General features: G+C 40.2%; 1 protein-coding gene across 3 annotated transcripts in view; it reads right to left on the reverse strand.

The window, feature by feature from the left end:
* MED27 (mediator complex subunit 27) overlaps positions 1 to 15999 on the reverse strand; it is an 81570-nt gene that overhangs the window by 17769 nt on the left and 47802 nt on the right. For all 3 annotated transcript variants that reach the window (XM_019621467.2, XM_003211284.4, XM_010720928.2), the window contains exons 4-5: positions 9686 to 9779; positions 313 to 420 (exon numbers count right to left, since the gene is read on the reverse strand). In XM_019621467.2, coding sequence (XP_019477012.1) covers positions 313 to 420; positions 9686 to 9779 — 202 coding nt within the window. The remainder of the gene's footprint in view (positions 1 to 312; positions 421 to 9685; positions 9780 to 15999) is intronic.

The following is a 15999-nucleotide window of genomic DNA, read 5'->3' on the forward strand; positions in this document are numbered from 1 at the left end:
CTGAACCTTGGGCTATTGATGTGCTCGAACACTGAAAAAATGTTTTCTCAGTAGACACTATTAATGAGGCAACTGGGGGTCTAAGGTGATAAATTAGAAATTCAAGCAAGAGCATCAGAGCTTAGAAAGAAGTCAGACATTCGGGTATGAAAAATCCAAGGAAAGCATGATAAATTTAAACCCTGTAAAACATCCACAAATTCTTCTGACAGTTTTGTGATTCCAGCATACTTGTGATGGGATTCCTTTTCTCTGACATTTAAATATCAGCTAAAAATAAAATTGATGGTTGCTGGATACACGATAACCTACCTTGCCATCGTCGGTATAGACGTTTTCATTGTATCCTTTTACGATCGTCCGGTCAATGAAGAGGCTCCGCATCACCACGATCACTTTTAACACTTTTCCTAAGGTAACCTATCAAGAACAAGAAAAGGACAAACAAGGTGAAGGAGAGCTAATGGTGTCTGAATTCACAAGACCATCATGTTAACAGCTTAAGCTGATGCAATCTCAGTTTTCAATATTTTATAGACAGAACAAAATGGAAGATCTGAAAACACTGTGCACATTATGAGGAAGAGACAGACCATAAAGTGCAGAGCAAACATTCATTTGCAACCAAAAATGTATGAATTCACAGAATTCCCTTGTGCAGACACGGCACAACCAAGCAACTCTCTCCATTTCATAAACAACACAACTCAATAACTTGTCAAAAAACAATGAGCAAATTATGATTAGTTTCAATGTATTCTACGTTCTCCAATGGGAGTCCATTTAAGCAAAAATAATTTGAAAGAAGAATCAGACTCCTCTAATGTTAGCTTTTAAAAGCATGCCATAGGTTCAATGTAAAACACTTTAGGTTCAATAAGAATGTAAAAATATTTACAAGAAAACAAAGTGGGAGAATAGCAATTCCAACAGTAAAAATCTTACGTTTTGAAACGTTTTATTTTCTTTTGTAATAACAGCAAAGGGCAAGGAATAAAAGTAGCATCTTGGTCTGTCACAATATAACAGCAGAAATAAACCTAAATTACAGTATTGACAAGAAAAACCAATAATGAAGATGTTTTAATCTAAAAATCAATTTAACATTCAAAGATGAACTTATACTTCAATCCTGTTAAAACGTCTAATAAGAATTTTGTCCTGTTTTGTTGTACAAATATCGTGGAGTTTTCACTCATGCACAAAAGCACAAAATTGCTCTTTATTCTCTTAGTCAGCACCAGTTACTCATGTTGAAACAAGGTGGGAGGCAGCAGTCGTTAGCAGAATTAAAAAGGAAAAATATACAACAAATCAATAAAGACGCACGGTGACTGATTTCTTTGGGAGTGGATTTATCTGCTGATGTTAGCAGGAAGATGATGATTGTTCTCGCATGTGTTCATCTGAACTGGATGAAGTGCTGGAACACAGACAGCAGAAAACAGGCGACGTCAACGCTGATGGAGGACAGAGGGCTGGGATGGAAACGGGGGTAGGAATGGAGTGACAGCACAGAGCTTTTTTAGAACAGTCACCCAAAGTGCTGTAAATACCAGTTTCCCATTTTAAAGAACTATACAGCAGGACAGTTACAGATCCTCAAAGGATGACAACTCTTTGGTGTGGGATGTGGAAAAAGCAACTCCGGGCCAGAAGAGTTAGAGCAAGAGGAAAGAATGAGTTGACAGCAACAGACAGATCAAGGGGAAGAGAAGGGAAAAAGAAGTCAATGACAGCCCTCAAGATGACAGGCTGCCGGGCGTGATTTCTCAGAAACATAAAGCAATCCATAAGAAATTTTTGAAGAAAAAAAATGTTGCAGACGTAGGGTAGCCTGCAAGAAGGCCTGAGCTACGCCCACAGCACAAATAGCTCTTCCTGATTCCCACTTTCCTCCACCACGCTGGGACTTCATGAACATGTATGGAACTACTCAGCATTCTCAAGCAACCCAATAAGGGTCTCAGTTGCTGTGAATTTAGGCCTAGAGGTGGTATTTACTTGGATCCTCTGTAACAGGACCTAGCTGGTCTGCAAGTAAAGGAAAGAAGAAAGTAGCAGAGGAATTTCAGCACTGTAACAACTAAGTTAAAAGTACAGTCCCAGATGTGGCTGCTCTATGATGCTGATCATCTGCTGGAATCAGAAGAACTACTTTGTCATGATGGCAGAATTAATTAGAAACGATGAGAAATTGGAGACGCTCTGAAAAAAGCTGTCGGCACATTCAGAGTTAATTGGCTTTTTATTTACTCTTTTCTACCTCAGTAAGAGCGGTGGTTTTCTAGGATGCAACCCTACTGAGAGAACTGCCTCCACCCCACACTGTGCAACGACACACAGCAAATTTCAGAGGAGAAAAAGAAGAAATTTTAAACAAAACAGAAATCTTCTTAATGAAGAGCAAAAAGGCAGTCCTACAAACTCCCAGACACGGCTCTATATGTAATATTTTCTATTTTCATTCCCTTCACACACTTCAGTGGATGCTCACTTCTTTCCCCTGCATTCTGCGTTCATATCTCACATTGCTGCCAGGCAGGAGAAAAAAAAAAAACTTGGATGAAGTTGCTCTGAAGCCTGTGTGGGATGTTCCTGAAAATCCTCAGAGTTAGTAGTCGCACGTAACAAACTGAAAAGTCCCATGTTTGGCACTGCAGCTTGCATACACATCCTGCTGCCCCCAAACCTCCCCACCAGGCTGACCTGCACAAATCCTCTCCAAATGCTTCTGCATCAGCTCACTGCCCTTTTACAGGTCATCAGTTTTCACAGCCTTCCAGTGATTCACTTTTCACTTTCAGAAGCTGTCGCTGTTACCCAGATTGCAGCTATTATCCATCATGCAAAACTGAAAGGCCAAATTTTGCAGGCTGGAACAGGACAGCAGCTCACATCATCCACTTGTTGAATGCCAAACAAGCAGTGTCACTGCCTTCCCTCATCTCCCATATCTGGGAGAGCTGTGTACAGCCACCCTTAATGCACTTTTCAGAGTGAGCTCCCTGGGTGAGGTGCTGTGTTGGAATCTCCACTCACACAGCAGTATTAGCAGTGAATTAGCAGTCTGGCATCGAAACAGAATGCTCCCCTATTTTGTGCTGCTGTTGTGTTGGCATAGAACTCCTCCTATAGCTTTTAGAGAGGTTGGAAGAGAAATCAGGACCTTCAGACAATTACTGCAGGGTTGTATCAAAAGGAATGACAGGAATAGTACACGAGTTAAGTCTCAAGAAATGTAGAAGCATAGCTCTGAGGACTTACAGTTCATCATTTTTAACAGTGCTGAAACACTGAGGTGGGCAGCACAAAGAGTGAACCATCACCAGGCTGGAGGATGCAGTTACACGTGGGAGCCAAAAGGATGCCCCACATTTCCTTAAAGGATAAGGCACATTCTCTGCCATACACAGTAATGAGGGACCTTGTATTTTTCCCTCTAATGATCAAGACTCATAACCATTTTCAGAATGCGATGTTTTTGTTCACACAAACCACATTTTAAAGATCACGTTTTCCAGCCAACAGTTTTCCTTTGATGTCTGCTGAATGCAAGTAACTGAAGCCCATGTATGGAGTATAACTTACATAACTTACACACATAACTTACACCTTTGGTCGCAGATCACCTGGAGGAAGGGAACAAAAACCCAATGGCTCTGATAAAAAAAAAACAACAAACAATCAGAGAGTTCTGCTCTGAACTCTGGGAGCACAGGGTGCTATGCTGGAGCTCAAGGCTCTCCCTGCTTTAATGGGCACAATGCATCCCTGCACTGCCACAGATAGCAGCTGCACGAAGCTCCTCTATTACACAAAGGATACCTTTCCATTGCAAGAAAAAGGCAACAATTTCCCTTCTAAGCCACCTTCTCCCATTAAATTGCAACCTCTTCTGTCGATACCCTGTTAAGACAGCACTTGGCTTTTTAATATTTTGCCTGTAGGATATATGCCAACTTGTCCTTGATGTGGAAGATTTTAATTCAAATCAATACGTGTACAAGGTCACTTTAAAATTCAATTAATATGAATGAAAAAATATGCCCCACAGTTCTGCGAGCTGAAAATGGAACAGCTGCGAGTTAAATACTTCTGCAGCCTCTGTTTTGGTCTGTGGAAAAACAATGGGCTTCTCACTCACTTTCAACTCAAGTGCACTGAATTCAGGCAGTGAAGTTATCTGTAATGCCCCTGCTTCCAAATCGGCAGGCACCAGACGAAGGTAGGACAGGCAGCTGATTGAAATCTGCAATATTATGCAGCTTTTCTGACAAAAATATAGAAAATAAAAATCTCGAAATATCCCAGTTTTAAAAATATTTTGTCTATCGCTAAGATAACTCTCAAGGAGCAGATGACAGATGCTGTATGCCAAGTCTGGGGGAGGGGAGACGGAATAATCAGTGAAAATGCTTCAGATAATTTCTTGTAAGGCTGCTAAAAACGTTCCCAGTTAGCACAGCTCACCAATTGGAGAAGAAAGAAATACCTTTCCAAATGAGTCAGTGTCAGGGCCAAAACTAATCCGCAAAATGAAAAGGATCAAAACCCATTTGCCATGCCAGAATTCTGCCTGGGAGAAATAGCTTGCAACACACCCCTTAATTTGGCCTTTTCATTGGAACGGATAGCAAATGAAAGGACCTTTTATAAATGATTTAAAAAAATGCATTAACAAACATTCTTTCTTCAGATTTATCTGGAAGTTTAATATTAGGAGAAAGCGTGCTGACAGCACCAAGCTCCAGCGCTTCGTAGAACAATCCCAAAGCTCCAGATTTCCCCTCAGCATCCCAGGGAATTTGCTGCTGATCTGAACTGCAGATGCTCTGCATTGCAGAGCTAAAAGAAAGACAACATTATTTTCAGTTAACAGGGTACCTCCCTGCTAGTATAGAAAGGACTGCGAGTCTGTAAGAGGTTTTTAGTCACCTTTTTAAAGAACAAGGCAACATCAAAGCAGAGATGCAACCAAGCTGCACACATTTCCAGCAAAAGGCCAGGCACCTGCTCCTCCTGGAACTGCCAGCCAGAAGCCTTTCCTCCCACTCCTACATCTATCTTACTAATCACTAGAATGGCTGGAAATCCTATTTATATGTACTGAAAAGAAGGTTTTGTATTCACTACATAAATCAAACTGCCCCCCCAGAACCTTCAGCTAGGCTTTTTTCCCTGTGTCTCATCTGCTGCTGTATCAGTGCTGCACTTTCCCTCACATGCTCATTATTCTTTAATGATGCCTATTTGTAAATAGCAAGATAGGATGCAATTAAGCTATTAGAGTCTAAATAAACAACCATACTAATTAGTTCTTTACAAGGAATTTTTTTCCTCTTTTTTTTCCCCCTCCTTATTTTAATGTAAGGGCTGGAATTTGCCTTTCATTAATTGAACCTAATTGTAACAGTGCACAAAAAAAAGTTAACGTAGATAAAGGATTTAAATGATTTTGCCATATTAAGGATAAGCTGGTGTTGCTCTCCTTTAGTACCATGGCACTTCCTGCTAATAAAGCAAAGTGTCACACAGTGCTGTTGTGCCAGCCATGCACATGGATCGGTGATGCTGGACCAACACTGCTATGGACAGCAAAATGGATTTTGTCTCTTTCTATTCTGAATTACAGCACAGCAGGAACTTCACAGGGATGAAAATGGATCTGGACCTTGTAGAAAATGAAACTTCTTTAAAAAAAAATATATTTCTAACTTCAGGTCACAATTTCCAATTCTTCAACTCTTTCCAAGAGTAAGGTGCCTTGAACAAGAATCAGTTAGAGCCCTTTTTAATGGGCAAAATAATTTCAGAATCCATTTTACCCCGAGAAAATCATCATGATTTTATGAAAAACACTGATAAACAATATTCAGACATAAGAAGTTACTCAGATTCAGTGAACAGATGCCTAGCCTATTTGCAATTAATACAGCCCACTTCCATACAATCAGACTGTTTAAAATGCTTGGAACAAGATTTGAAAGTTGAAACGCAAAATGTGTCTGATTTTACTGAGAATGAACAGAAACTGTGTAAAAATGCTTCATGTTTTTATAGGAGACATCCACTAAAATTCGAGGCATCTGTATAAATGCATAAAATGTCTTCAGCATCAGAAAGTTTGTAAGATAACATGAAAACAAGAAATGGCAATTTCTGAAATGAGCTTTGCTTTGAAAGAAACAACTTTTTCAGTGGAGAGTTAGTTACACAGAGCATTATGCTTCAGAAACAGCTCCAAATACAGAAAGCTATTCATTATTTCTAAAAATATTCACCTGCTGTCCCTAACTTGGAGAGCAGTGACCTCACATAGCTTTACAAACATCGGGGAGGCAAAGCTGCTTGAAGACCAAGCGGCTCCTGGATGAAGATGAGCAGAAGTTGCTGTGCTTGCGTAGGGCTGCCCAGGTGCACGGCCCTAAAGAAGCTCAGATGGGACCAATACTGACCGTGTTGTAAAATACTTCTGATATCAGAGGGATGAGCTGTACTCAGGAATTAGACGTTTCACACTGAACAAGTCTTAATGCTGGTAACAGAAACGAGGTATGTGAAACAACCACACAATGGTTGCACCATTAGAAATAAGTAGACTACCTAGGAATACAACTAACTATTTAATACCGTTAAAACTGCAGGTATTTTTCATTAATTAAAAATCAATTTGTGTTTTCTGAACACGAGATGAGGTTTTCTCTCTTCACAGTTCCTGGCAGTTGACCAACAAAATCTCACAAAAATCTTCAGAAGGCCTCAGTTCCCTCTGCTGCTGCTGCAAATTAATTTTGCATAACACTGTTATTAAAGCTGATATAATTCTATGTTTAGTCTTTTTTATGCATAGCGCGATTAAAAGATTAATAGAAAAATCACTAGTGAAGATTGGGATTAAACAGCACCTTGAAATGGTAAACTGCTTTTAAAGTCGGCTGAGGATTTCACAGAGCTCTGAAAGGCTTCAATTATTTATGTGTTTGGTCTGTGCAGCATAAATCCAGACTAATGAGGTACAATTGCTGTGTATAAATCCACAAGACAAAAATCTCCTTATTGTCTGAGGAAGCAGTACTCTCGAAGGAGCAGCAGGCAGAAACCTTTCAAGGTACAGCATTTGTGCTCACAGGAATACTTTCTTCAACCCCCCCCCCCTTAAAGTTCTCAGCTTATTGCAGAGCCGTACTGTGCTGAGAGCCCAGCACCACGCAGGGTTACCAACCCCGGGACTCAGACCTGCAGCTCCCGCAGCTGTGATCACCTCTCCAGAAACATGCAGGCTCTGAAAGCCCCACATCACAGCTAAGGACATAACTCCATTTCCACGTGAATGTGAAGATGGGCATCAATCAGTTTGGGACTGAAATTTTCTGAATTAGATCTCTTCCTCCCAAAGATGATTTTGAGGTCATTTCCAGTAATTCTGAAGTTGCAAAGAATCTCACAGGCACGCCCTGATCCTTCTTCCCCACCTCCTTCCAATAGTTTGCACATTCTTAAAATATATATCCTGCTTATCAGTGCCTTTGATGATGCATGCGTGTGCTTCTGGCAAACCAGAGGACTGGATTTAAAGATATCTTAACATAACAACAATGCCTCAATGGTAAAGATCTTCATAAGCAATGGCAGGTGTGATACAAACACTGCACAAATGAAACTGGTTCAGATTACGGTTAGTTAATTATCTCTGGACAAACTGTAAGTGGCCATGAAATACTTTTAAACAAAACAAGCATTATCTGAATCTCTTGGCATTATGGTAAATCAGTGCTGTGGAAGAGCAGCTCCACATCTAACTTGGGATGAGTTCAGAGTGAGAAATGACAAGTTCTGCAGAAAACTCCCTTCTTCTGGGGGAGGTGCTCTTCACACTGCCCATCCTGCAGCACCTTTCGCTGAATGATTTGTGGCTGAAAACAGCAAAAGCTTCTGCAGCAGTCAGGGCCAGATGGAAAGTGCCATATTGGCAACACCAACTGAGACAGATGGGAAAGAGGGAAAACCTGCCTAAAAGAAAAAATGATAAACCCATCACAAAATCACATGCAAAAATACTTTAAAAACAGTGGTTTTGATCTCTGATCCAAGGAAGATATGCAATCCATTGGTTCAGTGCACTGCTGTTGTCTTGTAGCAAGAATAATGTCCTTGATTTAGAGACCAACGTTATTTATTATTACTAAATGCAAATGAGGCTTCTTTTACAGTTACCATTTTTCCAGTGCACCTTGCTCCCAACCAGCTTTATCCAAGATAACTCACAAAATTTCCCAGTTGTGCACAATTCTTGAAAAGTATCACACGTTTTCTGACCTCAAAAAGCCATCAGAATCGGAAGGCAATTTCTGGGTGCAGAGTGGGACTCTAAGAGAATGGAAATGTTTCCAAGCAAGGAAGTAAAATGAGACTTTTTCTTTTCTACGGTGAAACAGTTAAACATAAAGTCAGCTGAACAGCAAATGCAAAAGCTTCTACGACTTAGAGCTTCTTAAGACTGCACTGATGAATTCAATTCCTTTATGGAATATGTTGTTCCACTTGGTGAATCCAACAATTGCAGATTGAACAATTTAATGCCAGTGTAAGCCAGCTGTATATTTTTAACCTCTGACTCAGTTAATCCCTGGCAAATTTTGGGCTACTCAAAGAAAGTTAATATTAAGATGCTAAAGAATTGATAAATTAAAATGGAATGTAATCACAGCTACGCTTATTAGTGAGATTTTTATAGTATTTTTGAAAAATACAGGCAAAATCTAAAAATAACAGAGTATTCAGTTTAACAAATACTAAAAAAAACAAATTCTTGATTCAAGAAAGCTGTTTTGACAAAATATCTGATTTTTAGATTTCTTTTACCATTTGCTTGGAAACAACAACTGTACTCACACAAGCCTTTCGTAGCAGCCTATGTGAGGATGTGCCACGAACAATCTGAGATGAAAAAGCCTGATTTGGTCCCAAATTTTCACTCGGATATAGAATTTTCCACTTTCATTTAAAAGCTGTCAAAAGATGCGACTTCAGTCTTTTACTCGGCTGCAGGAGAATCAGCTTCCAAGTGCCATGCTGTAAGAGTTCAGCAGACCCGATTTCTGTGCTGCTGTCCTGGAGTCAAAACTTCACAGACTCGTCTCTTTCTCTAAGCTGCCTGTGAGAATTGCTGTGAACAATAGGCTCTTCTGGAATGAAATCTTGCTTGGTCAGGCAGAAATAAGTCAAATGTATTGGACTTGTTTATCTATAATCCGGCCTTTACTGCTCATTTACTTCAAAGGCAAATTCTTGACTTCATCATAAAACAGAAATTCATTGGACCAAGAGTAATTTGAACAAATTTAGACAAAGGAAACCAATACAATTTCTCTCTTCCTACCCCTACTTCTTTTTCTTCTTCATTGTCATGACTGAGATACACTCATTGCCAAGATTGCTGAAAAACACAGCATCTGACCTCACGTTCATATTTCAACAATCTTATTTAACAACAAAAAGCATTTAAAGGTGAAATTCTTTTTATCATCTATTTGCCTAAAAGCAAAAGAGATCTTACACTGCTGGGTCAAACGAAGAGCAGCATGTTTCTGGGAAAAAAATAATCTCTAATAACCTGCCTTTTAGAAATAGCAATTAAGTCCCTTAAGAAATCCATCTGAAAGGACAAAACGACCCAACTCACCAGCAGCATTGCAGAGGTCCCATTGGGCCGGGAGAGTTGGATAGACATCTCAGGAAACATCCTGTCAATGCGATTGATCACATCATCGACGTATCTGCCAAACAACACAACAGTTACACACACCTCCTTGTCACAAACTTGCAGATTATTACTTATTTTTAATGTCCAGAGGATTTCCTTGAATTACTTTAATTATCTTTGATACATACAAGATAGCGAATATGTACAGAATAAAAGTATGAGAATAAAAAGGAACGGACTGACCTTGAATACAGGCAAACTATCAGCTACACCCAGGTGGATGTTGCACATACTAATTACTTCAAAACAGATACTGAAATAGCAAAACACACTGCATTTTCAACAAGCAGTAGTTAGGATACAAGCAAATATGGGTTTTTGTTTAAGAGAAAAGCATTTTTGCAAAGCATTTTTAAATTGAGCCAGATATCCTTTATTAGGTAACATGAAAGTCTGCAAATGTTTGAAACAAAACACAGGACACGATTTATCAGGCAACCTCCCCAGGGATGTTTTGCCCATCAGAATTGCAGGACACCCAGATCAACTAACTGTGCTGCTTACTCACAGCACTCACAGAATGGTAAAACCCAGCAAAACCTCTCCCACCCTGGAAAGCTGCGTTAAAACCTTAATCTGACTTCCAGTTGAGCAGAAAAGTTTCCCCATTCATTTGAGTGGCTCATTAACAGCCTGTTTGCTAATAAGCAGCCAGAAAGAATATCCACAAACTAAGATCTTTCTTAGCATGGTGAAGGAGGAGACATATGAGTGCTTCAGGATGAGTAATCTACACATCAAAGATCAACAGTACACGCCTAATTTTAAACACTACTGAATCCCAAATCTCTTGTGTGTGAATGGAGATGTCTGACTGAGATGCTGCTGAAAAGCAATTCCGTATTTCTCCATTAGTATATGGCTAGGAACTACCTCACAGCTTTGGACATTTTAATGCAAATTATTGCAGATCTTAAATTTTCTGAGTTTGGGATGATAATTTAAAAACAAATAAAACGCAAAGTTGCACATCGTAAAACAAAAGACAAAGCCTACATGCATTAAGGAAGAAAAACTCAAGTAATTTTACATCACAGAAACAACAGTGTGGACTTTGGCATTTTATCTGCTTGTATCTCTCTGAAAAACCCCAGTGGCCACGTACATTTATCCTTTGAAAAGATCCAGGTTGGTTGGAGGTGATTAATTCTTCAACTCTCTCTTAGACCCAATCATTTTTAAATGCAAAACTCGCCTTGACTGCATGCCTTCAAGCTATGCTCAAAGCCAACCACCATCACGTGCCATTCGAACAGGAGAAAGATCCTTGCTTTTCTCCCAGAAAAGGCTGGTGTCAGGCAGAACAGGGAGCTCTGGGCTCGTCAACAGTCCTGCCCTAGAGTAAACCCACACGTAAAGCTATGCAATTAGGTCAAAAGTTGATATAAAATAGAAATCTCCTGAAGACTGCTGTTCACGTTAACTCAGGGTGAAGCTCTACCAGAAGCTGGTTACTAAGATATTGGCGTTTAGAACTGGTTTTGTAACGCTCAAGAAGACCAACCCAAGAAAACCAACCCAACAAAAAATAACCAAAAGAAATCCACGTCACTTTGGCAAGGCACAGCTATGGGGTCCATGCCCACAGGTGGCCTTTTTTCTTCCTTTCTCAATCAAGAGAATCCAGAGGAAACCCAGAAGCCTTTTGCCTTTATTTAAAAGCAGACATCAGCGTTTCCTGAGGACGCATCAGACCAGAAGGGTTCTTCAAAGATTCACATCTAATTACTGAGTTAGTCTGACTCAAAATACAAAACGACATACAATGCTCTGCTAGGGCTATGCCCTTCAGAGAGGATGTCAGGTAAAACCTCCTGCTAAGTATAGGTTGAGGTTGGACTTGATGATCTTGAAGGTCTTTTCCAACCTGACTCTGTGATCAGTGCGATAAGCGAGAAGCAGCACGGCAGTGTAGAAGTATAACTGGTGACAACTGTAGAGCAAACTGAAGAGCACACAATGAAGATGAGGTACAGTGCATTCCCGAGGCTGTCTGCAAAGAAGGTCGTAGGAAAAAAGCTGCTGTCTGGAACTTCTTTTGCAGAACTGAAATGCATTAATTTAGTGCCAAAATAAGAGCAATCACAATTTACACATCTCTATCCAGCAAGTTACAGCTCAAAAACATGATGGCTCCTATTTATGTTACAGAGCTTTTTACAGACTCTCAGAAAAGTGTAGCACTTAAGAAGAAAAGTTTAATTTTACTTCTGCTACGAGCACTTCCAACAAACTCAGCACGTCTCAGTTCTCTCCTACTTACAAAAGATGCTGGTTGGAATGAGCATTTACAGACACAAGTAGTAACAGAGCAGGGAAAAGCACGTGGAAACAGATTTGCTGAAATGTTAGACATATCTTCAGCTTATGAAAAAAAATACAGTGAGCTCTCAGAATTACATACAAGGTGAAAATCATACGGCAGTAAATTCCCCTCTCGCCCTGAAACAGCCAGGCTTCCACCTACAAAGAGTTGAAAAGAGTGTCCAGAGAGGCACAGGATGCTCCAACAGGCCTGAAGACAGACTGCAAAACACCATACCCAGCAGTCCCCACATGCAGGCACAGCACAGTATTTAAACTCTTTACAGATGGAACTTAACCTTTCTTATTCCTATATGACAGAAAAAACTCAAACCAATACATGAACACCTGATCATTTTAAGGCTCCCAGTTAGTGGCTCTCTACCAAAAAGAGCTTCAAGAAACCTCACCATAACTGCATCCTACCCCAGATGGGTTCTGACCAGTAAACAACAAAGGATTTCCCCATCACTACATCCTAGCAAACACTACACCAATTTTGCTAATGTCATTTTACTAGTCAGAGGAAAGATTTATCAAGAAGCTTTAATAGCAGGTTTGCTGCAACTTCTCCATCCCATTTTCCTCATCCTTCTCCCCCTCATGACACAGATTCATGTTTTTGACGGAGGTTTTAAAATTACTTTTGAACAGAAAATCTTTATTTTAAAAATGATAAATAGTACCAATCAGTGGTATGCAACTGAATGTGCAGCTGAACCCTGTCCAGTAAGATGAGAGCTGACATCAGAGATCCTCCAAGGCTGCCAACGCTATAAATCGTTATTTCCATTTTAATGCAGTAGGGTACTTTTTTGTATAAACATGCTGTATTAATACTGCAGAGGTCAAATGAAACAATCTACTCCAAGAACACCAGCAACGACTGGAACAAATTCTGAATGTTATTCTCCAAATGAAAGCTTTCTTTGTTATGAACGTGTACGATAAAACAATGCTAGAATAAAGCAACAGAGACATTCTTTGAAAACTTGGCAGTAGGCTCATATGCAAATCCTTTGGTCCATATTACAAGAATAATGTCTGGAACCAACAAAAAAAACTTTTGAAGCCGATTATAAAATACTGGTTATAATGGACTAATTAGCTATGCAAGCCAGATGAGATGCTGCACGCTAACACATCAGGTTGACAACATAAAAATAATTCAGGAACTATCTTCGCAGGCAGACGCTCTCTGATTCACACCTAGGCCCGCCATAATATGAAAAACTAATTCATTATAAAATGCCTTTAATTCCATACTGGACAGATGGCTTGGCTCTCTGATGTGACCTCTCTATATCTGTCTTTTTTTTTTCTTTTTTCTTTTTTTTTTTTCTTTCAATTTTTACTGGATCAGATCCAGTGATCCAACATTAGTGTGATGTTTAGCAGCTTAGACAAGATTTAAATAGCATTCATCCTACACAGTATTTCACTTCCATGCTGTTCATTTTTTCCACTCAAGATTACTGTTTAAAAATTAGAAATATAGGAGTTTGTAACCAGTTTTGGAGGAGATCTTTCAAAAGAAGAACATTTTGCTAAATGATTTCAGAGAGAGCCGGACAGATGTCTGCAATGCAATGGAGCTTCACCATTCCTGAATCGCTGAGTGGAAAACACTGTATGGGATGAGGAGCAGCTCCTGATTCTGTTCAGTCTGTGATTCGAGGTACTCTGGACAGCAAAAGGGGAAACTCTCCACACATTCCATCCAGTATGTGCTCGTAAGTGCTCCCAAAACTTTCAGGGAGGGTTTTTTGTTACCGCTGAAATCAGAGCTAATAATTTCTTATTATAAATAAATGGCTTTCAGACAAATTGATTGGATATTATATTTTAAAACATACTGTTCTAGCGTGATTTATTAACCACAGAATTAAAGTGGTTAAGAAAAAATTTAATTCAGCCACCTGCTGAGCTAGACTCCACAGGTAGCAAATTCAAGTTGATAAAAGGCTTTTGAGAAACATCAATTAACAATAGTTATTAAAACAGTGACCTCTGTCAGCTTTTGTGAAATGACACTTCCTGCTTGGGTAGGCAATGAAGAGCATGAAAAGGAATTCAACAACTCTCACGCTGAGAAAGCAACATCATGCCTGAAGACATCTCATTAGGCAGCTGTCACAACCCTTGATATCTATAGACCAACCTGGAAATTTCTGCCTCTTCCCCCAAATTCCACAGTTGATCTGTTGCTATTTCAGGCTCTTGCTCTTCCATCTAGAAATTCTAAAAATGCCCGTGTTTCCTGACACCAGCACTGCAGGCATTTGCCTGTTTTGACCACCTTCACCCCCAGCTAAAATCTCCCTTGCCAGGCAACCTTGTCTTACAGCTGCACCACCGGCCTCTCATCCTGTGAACGAACTGCTTTAGTGGTTTCTTCTCTCTTCTCTCATCCAAACACAAAGTTTCTGTTGGTGAGGACTCCAGCCAGGCTCCTCACTGCAGCTCACCATGCTCCCCTCTGTTCTTTCATCATCTGCACACAAACTCTCTCTTCTGCTTCTCCTTTAATGCCTCCAATTCCTGCTGTGAAATCTTTATTCATGACAGGTTGTAAAGGAAAAGCATTACTTTACTCAACTAAGAAACTTCTACTGTGAAGTATACTGAGGGCAGAAGAGGCAAACCTGAAGTTGGAGTTATGGTTCTTCAGCCTTGGGGTGGCAACATGTGGCTGGCACAGGGGTGCTGCCATGGCAGCATCTCGGGAGATGACTCCACAAGAGGGGGATGCAGCGAGCCAGGAGGTGTGGATTGGAAAGAGCAAATTTGCTAAGATATCCTGGACAACAATTCATGCTTCAGTATGGGGAAATGAGACAGCATGCATCTGAAAGCACAGAGATTCAGCTCCAAAGCTGAGAGAAGGAAGCTCATCACTGGTCTCAGCAAGTTAGATTTTCAGCTAACTGGTTTCATCTGTGCTAGGAATCTTATTCTGGTCACAAAGAATGACGTTTCAATACTGAGTGGATGCAAAAGATTAAGTCACACATGTGCCCAAATAGTCTAAAAGTGTTTACACATAAACACAGGGCGGTCTGCTTCAAAAGCATGTGCATGGAGAGCTGCATCCAACCCTTAACCATCTGCACTACTCACTCAGGAAAGGCCAAACCAGTACAGCACTTAGAAATGAACACTGAGTAGTTTGGACAGTTGTGTTGAAACTAAGACAGTGTTTAAGGGTTGGACTCACAGAAGCGTTTCAAAACCTGAGGCTGTGATTCAACAATTTCCAGTCTCCAGCACCAATAGTGACATGAGGCACTGACACATCCCGGCCCCCTCAACCGTGCTGCGTTAGGAGAACCGAACCAAAGAACCGATCTGGCTTCAAAAAGTAAGAAATGCTTTAAAGGTAAACCAGTTTCATGATCCAGCCCCGCGCCTGCACAATTCCCGTGGGGACCAAAGCTCCCAGGGCAGGAATGCTGTACATCGGTGTCATTCTATTACAACAATAAAACATTGTTTTACTGCAAAATATCTTATTTGTGCTGTCTTGTTCACTCAACAATTCTGCATTATTCAGTGCCACTGCGAATCTGCTAAGGGAAGAGGTGTAAGCACATAAGGAATTTCCTCAAAGGTAAGAAGTGACAGTGATGCTACAAATCCAGGCAAGTTCTCATGCTGAATATTTACAAAATGCAGACCTGCCCTGAACGAGCCTCTGGACAACCACATGTTTAAGTTAGATAAGAACACCTCTTTAATATGCTCTGAAAATACACGTTTTGTCAGAGCATTGTTTCATTTGGTTTTGAAGAGCAAAAAGACATCTGTTAACAGCATCAAATTCCAGCACATCATTTTAAATAGTGCGACTTTAATAAGGAAAACCTCAAATCACAAACAGAGACCTTGCAGTCAAATTCTCATAGACATTTCACCATATGGTTGAAATA

The sequence above is a fragment of the Meleagris gallopavo genome, chromosome 19, assembly GCF_000146605.3.
Source record: "Meleagris gallopavo isolate NT-WF06-2002-E0010 breed Aviagen turkey brand Nicholas breeding stock chromosome 19, Turkey_5.1, whole genome shotgun sequence".
NCBI classification, from domain to species: Eukaryota; Metazoa; Chordata; class Aves; order Galliformes; family Phasianidae; genus Meleagris; species Meleagris gallopavo.